Here is a 12596-nt window from a genome sequence, read left to right as displayed (position 1 = left end):
ATCTAAAACCCTCCGAGGACCACTAATCAAACCCACCGCCGCACCGCACCTCACCTGCCGTCTCCGCCCAAACCCTAGCCCCGGCACCCGGGGGACGACGCCATGTACGCCGCCGCCGTGTTGGCAGCGGTCTCTGCGGTATCCGTCGTTGCGGCGCAGTCCCCGGAGCCGCGCGACAACCAAACGGTCGCCGACGTGATGAGCATCTCTATATTCATGGCCGTATTCTTCCCCGTCTTCGTCGTGCTTCTTGCCTTCGCCTGCCTCCACTTGTTCCGGGCCCCCGACGACGACGACCCCCAGGCTCCGGACGCGGCGTCGGCACCGGAGTGGCCCCGCGGAGGGGGCAGCCGCAAGGGAGGGCTCGATGCCGCCGCGATCGCTGCGCTGCCGCTAGTGTTCTTCCGAGAGGTGAGACAGCACCGGATCGTGGACGGGCGCGAGGACGCGCTCGAGTGCTCGGTCTGCCTCCTCGAGTTCGACGACGACGACGCCCTCCGCCTCCTCCCGACGTGCCCGCACGCGTTCCACCCGGAGTGCATCGGCCTCTGGCTCGAGAGGCACGCCACCTGCCCGCTTTGCCGCGCCAGCGTCCTCGACGACGCGCCACCAGCCCCGGCAGCGCAGCTGGAGCTTCATACGGCGCCACCGCTGACGCCGGACTCGTCGCCCGTTCACGCGGCTATCGTGCTAATCGGCGGCGCCGGCGCAAGCGAGGTAGGCGAAGAAGAGGACCGGACTACGATCCAGCGCCTCGCGAGGAACCGCCGCGCGGCGGGGCGGCAGGCGCTGCCGCGGTCCAACTCGACGGGCCACAGCGCCAGCGACGGCGGGATGGAGCGGTTCGCGCTGCGGCTCCCGGAGCACGTGCGCCTTGAGCTCCTCATGTCCCACAGGCTGAGGCACGTGACGAGCGCGGTAGCATCCGTGCGCGTCATGGAGGGTAGCGCCCACGACACCAGTACGGTGGGCGGGAGCGTCAGGAGCACCATGGCGAGGCTGATGTCGCTCTTTACACCGGGCGCCGGGTGGAAAGGCGATGGCGACGATAAGTCCGGCAAGGCAGAGGCCACTGCCGCGTCATCTCTCCGCCGCCGCGAGAACTCGTCCAGAGGAGCAGTGGGAGAAGAAAAGAGAAGCGTCTGATAGGCGAAAGAAACCGAATAAGTACTATGCTCACACGATTCGGTTTCAAACTTCTGATGATTCCATCAGTGTCCGTTTTTTTAGTAGAGAGATGCTTCTTTTAGGATTGAAGGTGTAGCTTGAGGATGCAGTGTTGCGGATTTTGATCATTTTTTTTCTTTTGAGCCTATTTTTGTGAGAATTGTGAGAACAATATGGGAACGAGGATAAACATGTGAGCGAACCTGTAAAAGATACATCGTTCTATGTCCACTGATTTGGCAGAGTACTTGAACACAAATGTAGGTTGATAATGCAGCGTTGCAGATTTTTTTTTCATTCTATTTTCAATTTCATCCCACCTTTGTGACATTGTGAAAAAAAGACCAGAACAAGGACATATCCATTTTTCTAATGGAGAAATTAATCGACTTGCTGACATATGTGCTATTTCATTTTACCGTATATAGCAGTAAAACTTTTCTTAGGAGTCCCTTGTCCTCCATTCATTTGAAGTTAAACAAGATTTGTCTTCAAAAGATTCTACAAGTCCTATTCCAAGTATCTGGATATACATATACAATTATACTCCATCCGTTTTCTTATTTATCATGTTTTAATTTAAAAAATAAACTAGCGAGTGATAAATATTCGAGATCTGTATTTTTCGAACAACCTTGTCTTTAATCTCGCTCCGATCAAGATGTACTGTTGGAGCCTTCTAGTGGTAGATTTTGGGCCTGTTTAGACTTTAGACTATCTAGAGCGGTAACCATATACACATGCGGAGGGTGCATGATGTGTCCATATAAACACGTGGAGGAGAGAAACACTATACCACAACACCAAATTAGTGTCTGACGACCGTCGCTATAAATAGAGAATTAGCATCAAATTGTTAGTCGGTATACATGGCCACAGATGGTGAGTCGGCATATGTCTATATTCCAACTGAGTGTTAGTCGTTATATTTATATGTAAATAGTGTCGTTTTGTCAGTCGGCAATTCATACCTATAGCATCTCAGTGTCAGTCGCCAAAAAAAACATGTGTGGCGCGCAAATTAGTGGCTGCCCCAAATACCAGCCGCGCCGCCGCAGCCCAAAACCCTATCTCCCTTCCCGTAATTCCAGTCGTCGCGCTCCACCCAAAAATTGATGCCGCCGCCGCCAATCGCCGTCCACAGCCGCGCGCCCTAGCCGGCCGGTTGCAACCGCCGTCCCAGCCGCGCGCCCAAGCAGGCCGGCCCCCAACGCCGTCGCCGTGATCCTATTACCTGATGCGGCGGCACCAAACCTCGCAAGGTCGAAGCCCGTACGCCGCCCTTTGTCGCCCACCGTGAGTCACCCCTCCGGTCCTCCCTCCTTACCCCCTCGCCAAGTCCCTAGAGGTCGCTCAACGCTGGATCTGCCACGACCCTAGGCTCCCAGCTATCTACGTCCTACTCCTGCCCCTGGCTATACCTATGACTGCGTCTCGGCAGCCGGCGCCCTGTGGAAGCCCTCCGCTTCATATCCCCGTGCTGTCGTGCAGCCAGCTGCCAGGAGGGTGAGATCCTACGTCTTGGTTCCTGCTCTGTTTGCACATTGAGATAAGAAGTGGAATGAAATTTTGCTGCTTTACAGCTATATTAATTCATGGCTAGTTTCCAGACATTAAGGTATACGTACTATTTAGTAGATACCACTTGCACTCTTAGGTACCAGATTAAACTGCTCGACCCATAGATTGAGTATAGCTTTTATTTTGGTGGGTTCATATTATCTCTGAACTTTTATATATGATGTTTGAACATGTTTTAGACAGTAAAAATTAGTACTTTTATACTATCAGATGATGATGGTGTTAGTAGGAGCCAGCGATGTTATTTTCAGATCATGTCACCGATCAATTCAATACGAGAAAGCATGCACATTGCTTGATTTTATTTGCCACGTTATAGTGACCCTTTTTTGTAGTGTGTCACCAGGTGTCCGCATGCAAGGATGTTGTTTTGGATCCTACATTTCTACCTTCCAACGTTTCAGTACTGCAAATATACTCATGATGTTAGCTAATTCAGTTGAACAAAGGACCTGACAGCGTGCCCCCAACCCCACCCTCATCTATTAGCTAATTCAGTTGAACCAATATCTTTGTCTTACCGATTTATGTCTGTTATCTCATCATCATGGTGCTTTTGGTTTCTCATGTCATCAATATGTAACAGAAATGAACTTTGCAAAGCTAGATTCTATTCTAGTGCGTAAGGCTAGAAGGAATAGGGTCAATAATAAGGAAGTAGGCTGTGGAAGGTATGCGTTGAATATTAAAGAGTTAAATGATAAAAGCAAAGAGCTAGTTTATTATTGATACTGTTGGTGAGAACTTCTGCATATGTATTACTGTTATATGAAATGACGACCTAATAATGTCCTGAACCCTGATGAACTTAGAATATTGACTATTGAATTATTGCAAATGTTTGTATATGATGTATTCATTTAGCAACTAGCAGAGAGCCAGAGACATCTACCTGATGTGTAAATAATTATGTGTAATTAAAAACTGCAAAAGTAAATTGTTTTGAATCTCTGTTATTCTTATTTTGCATAAATTCGTGAGATTAAATTTATATCGTTACTTCTATTATCTATTATTATGAAATCTAAAGTAGATACTGAGGTGATATGCAACAGCATGGATAATTTTTAGTTTTTTTGCTCGCTATATGTATCATAGTTTTACCTGCAACAGTAATATAAAATGTTTATTATAATGTAAATATGCAGGACACCTGACCACACAAAATGGATAGGTTTTTTTAGCAGCAAACAAGACTTTATCGATGTAGTTGAGGTGAGCAAACCATGACTGCTTTCTCTGGATTGCAATTTATATTTCCCTCTTCAGTTAACATCTAACAAGGCCATTGATTTATTTGTAAATTTTCTACAATCTAGAGAAAAAGAACTGGACACTCTATATAACCATATATGTACATGTTTTGTATTTTTATCAACCAAAAATGCAGAAAACAGAAACTAGAAAAATGCAGATATTCGGATAATTTTAGTTGTTTCATTAATCAGTTCTATGGTTACTTGATCTTTTACCACTCAGAACATTCTTGTTTGTTTAAAAAATTAGAGGCAATTTGCTTTTTTCACTAAGAATCTTGTCATGTGATAGAATTAATAAAAATGCACACAAGGATGTGGGCTTTCCTTTTGTGTGAAAGGAATGACAGGTAATGACTTGGTCCTGTGTGTCCTGTTCATCTGTGCCATGACTTTGAATCTTGAACGTTGGAATATCCTGTTTTTTATAGTAACTCTGTTCCCCGAGTTGTTTCGCTGATCTTAAGTCTAATCTTTCCATATAGCCAAATTGCCTCTATGACTAGCAAAATTTATTAGCCTAACTTGTGACATCTATGCTAGTTATTCATGGTTCTATACTAGTTTATTTATTTGTATCCATTGTGTACCCCACCTGTTACATTTTGATATTGGGTTATCTTATTCTCACTATCTGTAAACATTTGGACAGAAGGAAATGTTTATGAAGATAATATTTACAAAAAATAATTTATCTGATCCCACGAGTTCCTGATGACAGGCAATATTCAGAGGTGCGATGAAAGGCAAACTGATAGTGTCTTGCCCCCTTCCTCCTGAGAGGATACCAAGATTCTAACTTCTTTTCAAGGATGTCTGAGAAAACTGCAGCTCATCACGTGCACACAATCAGCTACCTAGCCCAAGGTAAGTAGAAAAGCTGAAGCTTCTATAAGAGAAGCACAACAGAGGGGACAATGCAGGCGTGTTCGTGCTTCGAAAAAACCTAATTGTGCTGGAAACAGCCATTTTCATTCTCAAGACTTTGCGCAAATCTCTGCAATAATCTAATGTTGTACTTGTCCATATTGCATGTTTAGGTTTGTATTTAATCACGTTCATCAAATATGATGGGTATAGATTTCTTGTTTGGTCTACTAGTCAAGCAAGAGAATGCCCTTCGTTTTGCTGAGGATGCAAGTATGTTCTACTCAAATAAATTACTCATCCAACATCCTGTGTTTTTCGCTATTGGTGTCATAGTATGTTCTCCCTACAACATTTTATTATTGCAGACCAGTTGTGCTATGGCACCTGCCTTTAGTGTCTTCCTTACTTCCTATTCATATGGCGATTCTATGAGTATGGCACGAGCAGTAGAAGCTATAAAGGTAAAATTGGCCAGCTATGCATAACTATGAATTCCCAAACACTTGTTTTGACCCTTTTTGTTTGACCATCATTTTTTATTTGCACGTGAACTGCTCAAATTATATGGTACAAATGTCTTGGGTTAGAGATGTAAGTTTTTTCTGAACTACTTTGTTTACATGTGTTTTCAGTATGCAAATATTGCTATGTCTCAATTTATAAAGCAATAAAAAGTCATTGTTGTCTATTTAACACGCACCTTCTGTGACAATGGCCATTTCGTCACAATTAATGGCGTCACCAAAATACTACCTATGACAAATAAACACTAGTTAGTGACGTAATCATAATGTCACTGAAGGCCTAAAATGTTGTAGTGTATTTTGAGTAGCAGCAAGGTGTCCTTGAGTAGCAGCAAGGACACTTGTTTGATCAACATAGCACGGACCCTAGCAAGGACACTTGAGTAGTTGCTCTCTAAAATTCATGCAGCTCAATAAGCAGCAGCACGGTGTTGTGATCATGCAGTTCTGTTGCGTTCAACTATTGTATATTTAGCTTAATCATGGAGCAATGGTGGTATCTATTCTATAGTTTATTTTGTAATGGATTTCTAAGTAGTCTACTAATGATTTGGGTTTTAATTTTGTCAGGAGGGAGGTCCTAGAGGTAGTAAGTCACTTGTTTACTCCATGATGACAATAGCAAGCAGATCGCGGTGGTGCCTATGGATGCTACAACAAGAAAGATCAAAAGTTCTTTTGGATGGATGCAGCTAGATATTTTGTTTTGTATTTTCTCCAAAAGAGAAATTTGCAAGTGAACTTAAAATTGTGAAACCAACATGTGGTTGTACTAGCTAGTATCTCTAAGCTTTCACAAGCCAAACTTAGTGTTGTTGCTGCTTATTTTAATCTTTATTACAACAAAAGCAAACTTGTGAACTTTATGTGAATGCAGTACAATTGTTATTGTCATGAATGAAAACATGAGCTATGTATGAATGCAGTACAATTGCTATGTATGAATGTAGTATAATTGTTATCTGATGTTGATGATAATTGGAAACTGCTAGTAATATATTTTTTAAGCTCATATAGCCGTAGCGTTTGATTGTTAGTCGGTAAAAATACATATATCGCATCAAACAGTGTGTCGGTATAAGTTCTAACAGACTGTCCGTCGGGATAAATATGTTAGTCGGTATATCTTTTTAACGTCTAACCGTCCGTCGGTATAAACATGTCTGTCGCTATACGTTTATGCCGACGCCACTTACAGCGTCAGAAAGTGTTAGTCGGTATAACTCTATAGCGACTGATAGTACGTTGCTATAACGGTTTATACCGACTGTAAGTAAGTTGTTATAGCTAGGTTGTGGTATAGTGAAAGAAGATACGGCCGGGAGGCTAAGCATGCATGTCTTAGACTATTTTGAGCAACTCTTGATCATATACACGATCTCTTAGATCGGGTCCACGCAAAGCTGCCTGACGCGAGCGCGGTTCTCAGTCCGATTCTGGGGCTAGCTAGGTTGGCGATTATTGGCGTTGCGCCGCCCCCGCGGATTGTTGTTCAATCTCTTTGTCCCTTGCACTCTTTTTTGTTTATCTTCAATCCACCAGATGCTCCGGCGGCGATCATCGGATTATCCAGTAGTGACCTAAAACCTTTTCTCCACAAGCTAATAGTAATAATGGCTTGCAAGTGATATTCATCGCCGTTTTATTTATTTTCATTATTTCATCTGATCACCTCTGCGAGGAGCTTATACCGCGGCACTCGCGCCTTCGCAGTGAACGGCGGCTTCGTCCTAGCGCCGGTCGGCACCTCCTCCTTTCCTTTCGCTGCCGCCGCCCCCTCGTGGCTCTTCTTGGGCTTCTTGACCGGCTTCTGGGGCTCCGCCGGGAACGCTGACCTCGAGCATCCGCCAGAACCACCACCACCAGAGTACGGATCCACGTCGCCATGATGGCCACCACGAGAACCGTTCAGCTGCCTTGATGACGCCCTCCGTTTTGCCATCGTCGTAAGCGACTTAGCCGCCGCCGGCGAACCTCCGCCGACTTGCTTATCTGTCGTCGTCAGGCACCAGTTGCAGACCGAGTACGCCGCCGTCCTTGGGTACTCGGCGCTGCAGTATCTGCATGATCGTAACGTAAGCACACAGACAAGAGAGACAACGCATGCAAGATTTAAGAATCGGCCGGCCGGCCGGCCGGGGGACGGACGATTAACGTTAAAGAATGGCAAAACGGAAGCAATTGCAGGCAAAGGCATCCATGCGTGTACATGTACTCGATCTCTGTTGTCGGTCGTGCATGTTCCGAAACCGTACCTGTGCTGCAGCCGCCGGAGGCAGAGGGCGCACTGGAAGAGCTCGCCCGGCAGCCCTTGGTCGCCGCACATGCAGCAGACGGCGGCGGCAGCGGAGGCGCGGCCGTCGTCGTCGTCGTCGTCGTTGGAGCCGGGTGACACCATGGGCTCGAGCCTATAGATTGAGTTTGGCATCAATAGACTGAAGATATATAGGCGTCCGTACGAGGCCGCCGGCGATCAGTCGTCACGGGCGACAGACGACAGGGCTGCAGCTTTCGTGACAGGCACGCGAGGGTCGTCACAAGAAATTAAACGAGCGAGTAGACCACGCGCGCATGCACGGGTGTTGGCGACGACTTTTCATTGTCTGCAGTCTGGACTTGTGTAGTGGCTGCTAAAGAAAGTATAAGGGATGTACGTCATGGCTACCGTGGACTCGGGCGCGCCTAGCAAGAGCAGGGACTCTAGAAGTCAAGAGTCGGAGGGGCTCCAACGTAATTTCACCGGAAATAAACGATCGAGTGGTCTTCCTCTTCACGTACAGCCTGTTTTTTCATACTATAAAAAGTCGTCATGAAAACTTGAAGCTTTAACAACGTGGCCGAGTATTTGTGTCATGAACAATGACGTGTTGCTGAAGCTAGGTTGTGCTATCTCCTTGGGGAGCTTCACTATGATCCTATCCACCATGTCACCCTGTTTATTGACAACATCAGTGTCATTTACCTCTTGACCAACCTCATCCAGCACCAACAAAGTAAGCATGTGGAGATTGACTTATACCTTGTTCGTGAATGTGTCACCCTTGAAGCATGTGGAGTTTAACTTATAACTTACACCTCGTTCGTGAACGTGTCACCCTTGATGAAGTTTGTGTCTTGCATGTTCCTATCTTGTTACAGTATGCTGACATCTTCACCAATCGATAGTTGGTATTTGACCTTTTGAATTTATGTCCACTATAAATGTTCGTCGTGCTCCCACTTCTGACTATGGCATGTTAAAATATAAACCTATTTATACCATGGGTCTACTGACTTAGACAATCTATGGTACCTCTTCTCTAGCCTCACCATCCAGGATACTCTCACTGTGGCTATATTGGAGATGTTAGAGTAAACAAAAACATGACTATATTATCTACCTACATACAATATTAATGCTATATACTCTATATAATCAATCCATTAGACTGAATACATAATTTTTTACTTAAACAAATTGTATTTTCGTTTGGTGAACAAGTTAACTTTCTAACAGGGACAACGGCTGTCGGTATCCTTTGCATAGCCATATTTCTACTCTCCCTCTAATACTACTACTGTATAAGTCTGCAAGCTGCTAGTTACCATGGCTGTTCGGTGCAACTTAAGAAAGAAGACATGCCACCGTGGCTATTCGGTAATTAACCTGAGATAGAAGACATGCCACTTATATTATTTAGGCCACACTAATTCTAAGGTTATCTCTAGAAGCTTGCTACTTTATATAATCTTTTACTTTAGAGTTCATTCTATAAATAGTACATCCTATAGTAAAAATTATTTTACATGACTATATACATGATCTGCTAACCATAGACTAATAAGTAATATTTCATAAGCAATTCATCCAAACTACAATGGCCCAGCGACCCAGTCTATATCTTAATTTTATTTAGTCCTCCGCCACTGACTACTACTATACTAAATTACTGATACTAGCAGATCACCTCCGCGAGTAACTTGTACCGCCGCACCTTCTTCACCTTGAACCGCGGCTTGGCAGGCTGCACCACCCCCCTCGTTTCCTTAGACAACGTCGTGAGCACCGGCTCCGGCCGCTGCACCGCTCTTTCTTCACGGCCCTTTTCAGGCTTCTTGATCGGCTTCCTGGGGTCCGCCGAGAACGCTGACCTGCTGGAGCATCCATAGCGGTCGCCGACTCGCCGTCGCCACGAGAACCGTTGATGCTGATCCTCCGTCTGGTTCCTGTTCCTGCCGCCGCGGACACCTTATTAACCGGTGACGGCGAATGACAACCCCCTCCGACGTCTGCGCCGCCCTGCCTGAGGCACCAGTTGCAGCTCCGGTACGGCCCCGCCGCCGCCGCCGCCGGGTACAGGTCGCTGCAGTACCTGACGACGGATGCGTGCGTTTTCCTTTAGTCAGCGCGCGCGCGGAAGGCTCGGGACTCGGGAGTGCGGCCGTCGTCTCATATCGCGATGGGAGGAGTATATATTGATGGTCGGTCGTACTCGTACCTGTGCTGTGTACGGATGCGGCAGAGGTCGCACCGGTACAGCTCCAGCGGCAGGCCATGGTCGCCGCACATGCAGCAGACGGCGGCGGCGGAGCCGGCACTGTCGTCGGAGCCGAGAGACGACGCCATTGGACCAAGGAAGAGGGGCGAAGAGTGCCGAGCTAGACGCACTAGTATACTATATATATATATACGACGGAGTGGAAGTAAAAGTCGTCGGTCGGTCGGTCGGTCCTCGCGGCCGAGTGAGGATATATAGGAGAGCTTTCATGACTGACACGAGGAAAAAACGATCGAGCGCGGGTCCGAAACTTTAACATCGGGCTGTGCGCCCCTGCCGTGCGTGGACCGGCCGGACCTAGACCAGGAGGGGCACGCTGGTAATTCTGAGGCGACCTTGAATTGACTTGTTGGGCGGCACCGACGACGGCAGCACCATCGTCGTTTACCCGCTTCGTCTCGACGCGATACAACCGTGGGCCGCCGCAAACCTAACCCCGCGCTAAACAGGCCGCCGTGTCGTACGAGCAAGCGGTATTTCAATGGTAGCTGACAGGAAAGCACTCGCGAGAACTTGAATGTTTTCCATGGCTAACAGGTGCAAGGCAGCTACAGTTTGTTCACACCTTAGAATTACAGTTAGAAAAGGAAGGCAGAGATCGATCGAGCCATTACAAACAGAGTATCACACCATTCATGATGAGCTGTCATGTGCTCTCTTTAATCGACAGAGACAGCTCCAGAGACGGCAGGACACCCTTGCAGGCGGCCTTATCTTTTAGTGCCATAGACACAAAGAATTCCCATTTGTTCTGGTCATAATCTAACCCGTAGATTCAGTATATCCTTATAACAAATTCTGATTAGGGGTACAGGTTTGGTTATTACAAAATTAGATTTTATCCGGTGCTTAATTGGCGGTCTCACAGGTCCTGCTGCTAGAGTTTGTAGACAAATTAAACACTAGCAGCGCATGCATTGCATCCTCATGTAGTGACTTAATTTGCTAACTCGAGACCTTCTCGGGCGGTCGGGCCAACCATATATTCGAAGGTGCTCATAAAACATGGTGTGTATCGTTGTATATATGTGCATGTATTCGTAGCAACACGTATATATACATAGTACGTACGTAGTGATTAATTGCAAGGACCACAAAGCTTCATAAAGACAAAATTACTGTTTCGGAGCTAATAATCATTGCCTAGACACATGAACTTCCATGATGGGGGCCGGCAGGCTTCACTCCAGACCGTGACACCCATTTACTGCACAGCTCTCTCTCTCTCTCTCTCTCCATGGCCTGCCTGGACGCTGCTAGCTTCTTCTCGGCGGTGACGGTACGTCATGGTGGTAGCTACGGCGCTCTGCCCGCCCGTTGCCATCAGTCATATTTCGCCAGATATACGAGGGCCGATCCATCGGTTTCGCTGACGGCGTGGGGGTGGGGGGGTCGCGCAGAACCACGTCGCTGTAGTCATGTGGCGGGGTCATGGGCGCCTGCGCTGCGCCGGGGGAGAGGAAATTAATGGCGATGCCGCGCGCTACGTACGTTGCTCCTCGTTGACGTACGGTGCGGCGGGCGACCGTGTGGCCTTAACCTCCTCAACGTTGAGGTTAACTATTGGTCACATATCTCTCCTGCTAAAGTTGTGGTAGGTTTCTCGCTGTGTTTTCTATGAAACACGCACGCTGCCATAAAACTATTTTGACACAAATGTTTACTGCCTATAAACTTTATCGAATAACTTCACGTTCTGCCACTTCCTACACGGACATCGGGAACTTATCGATTGTAAAAATCAATCCCCCTATTTGTTCACAATTTTACTTTTTTTTGCATTAGATGGAAACAGTGACGCAGGATTATGACAATTCTATAGGGCCCTGAACAAGTTTATTAAGTTGCATGTACCAACCAATTTAACTCACATCGAGTCTTTTTGTGGTCTCTGACATGGAATATAGGTGCGAGGAACAATTATTTTATTTAATTATGCTAACTAGGATTCGAACCCGATATCTCTGTCTCTGATATCATATTAAGTTGAATGCACCAACCAATTCAACACAAAAACTTAAATTGATGGGAGAAGTTGAACAATTCACCTATATTATATTCTAACAAATCCCATTGTTCTCCACCTTCACTGCACACTTGAATATGTGTAGTGGAGAATAATGCAAGTTATGGCATCAAATTTTCATTCAAACCAAATATCTCGTCATAAATATCATGCTACATAGACCACTTGGAGGCTATCCAAATAATAAACAATTATGGATCGACAAATCTCATGTGCTTGATGTGCATGATGCGGGGAAGTGTTATTTTTGACAGCGTTTTTTTACGGCTAGCACGTGGCCATCAAAAATAATATTATTTTCGGTGGCTGAGACATGACCAATAAAACTAAGCATCTCGTTTTTAACGGTTTCCACGTGGCCATCAAAAATAATATTATTTTTGGTGGCTGAGACATGACCAATGAAACTAAGCATCTCGTTTCTAACGGTTTCCACGTGGCCATCGAAAATAACTTAGGCTGCTAAAAGTTAGGGTTGCTTGTTTGCTATAAGTTGTAAAAATTATATGTTTTAAAATTAGTGAATAAACTTTATATAATAAAGAATTGTTTTATCACTCGGTAAAGCGCAAAGTACTCGAGTCGGATTTTGGTACTGTATTCATATGATGGCACGAAGCAAGGCGCGCGAAGC

The 12596-nt window shown here is 45.9% G+C and overlaps 3 protein-coding genes and 1 long non-coding RNA gene across 7 annotated transcripts; 2 read left to right on the top strand and 2 right to left on the bottom strand.

Annotated features, from left to right (window-relative positions):
• On the top strand, positions 1-1538 carry LOC100283118 (RING-H2 finger protein ATL3B). The gene has a single exon (NM_001156020.2). The coding sequence runs from the start codon at positions 103-105 to the stop codon at positions 1144-1146; it is 1044 nt and encodes a 347-aa protein (NP_001149492.2). The 5' UTR covers positions 1-102; the 3' UTR covers positions 1147-1538.
• Positions 1539-2186: 648 nt separating this feature from the next.
• LOC103627321 (uncharacterized) lies at positions 2187-6347 on the top strand. 4 transcript variants are annotated; one of them, XR_004849605.1, is made up of 5 exons: positions 2195-2673; positions 3897-3963; positions 4726-5144; positions 5240-5335; positions 5969-6339. It is a non-coding gene; the product is annotated as an uncharacterized lncRNA (long non-coding RNA). The 4 variants fall into 4 exon arrangements; XR_004849604.1 differs by having other exon boundaries at positions 4726-5335; XR_004849606.1 differs by having other exon boundaries at positions 2187-2463; positions 4726-6347.
• A 372-nt stretch (positions 6348-6719) lies between these two features.
• LOC100275081 (uncharacterized) lies at positions 6720-7823 on the bottom strand. Its single transcript, NM_001174811.1, has 2 exons — positions 7654-7823; positions 6720-7458 (listed from the first exon to the last, which is right to left on the bottom strand). Exons 1-2 carry the CDS (start codon positions 7794-7796, stop codon positions 7059-7061), a joined length of 543 nt encoding a protein of 180 aa, NP_001168282.1. The 5' UTR covers positions 7797-7823; the 3' UTR covers positions 6720-7058.
• Positions 7824-9121: 1298 nt separating this feature from the next.
• Positions 9122-10155, bottom strand: LOC103627320 (uncharacterized). Its single transcript, XM_008647627.4, has 2 exons — positions 9877-10155; positions 9122-9750 (listed from the first exon to the last, which is right to left on the bottom strand). The coding sequence occupies exons 1-2, from the start codon at positions 10002-10004 to the stop codon at positions 9378-9380; spliced, it is 501 nt and encodes a 166-aa protein (XP_008645849.1). The 5' UTR covers positions 10005-10155; the 3' UTR covers positions 9122-9377.
• Between the last annotated feature and the right edge of the window lie 2441 nt (positions 10156-12596).

Source organism: Zea mays, chromosome 5 (assembly GCF_902167145.1).
Source record: "Zea mays cultivar B73 chromosome 5, Zm-B73-REFERENCE-NAM-5.0, whole genome shotgun sequence".
NCBI lineage: Eukaryota > Viridiplantae > Streptophyta > Magnoliopsida > Poales > Poaceae > Zea > Zea mays.
Note: the sequence above shows the minus strand (reverse complement) of the source record. Positions and strands in the feature narration are given on the sequence as shown.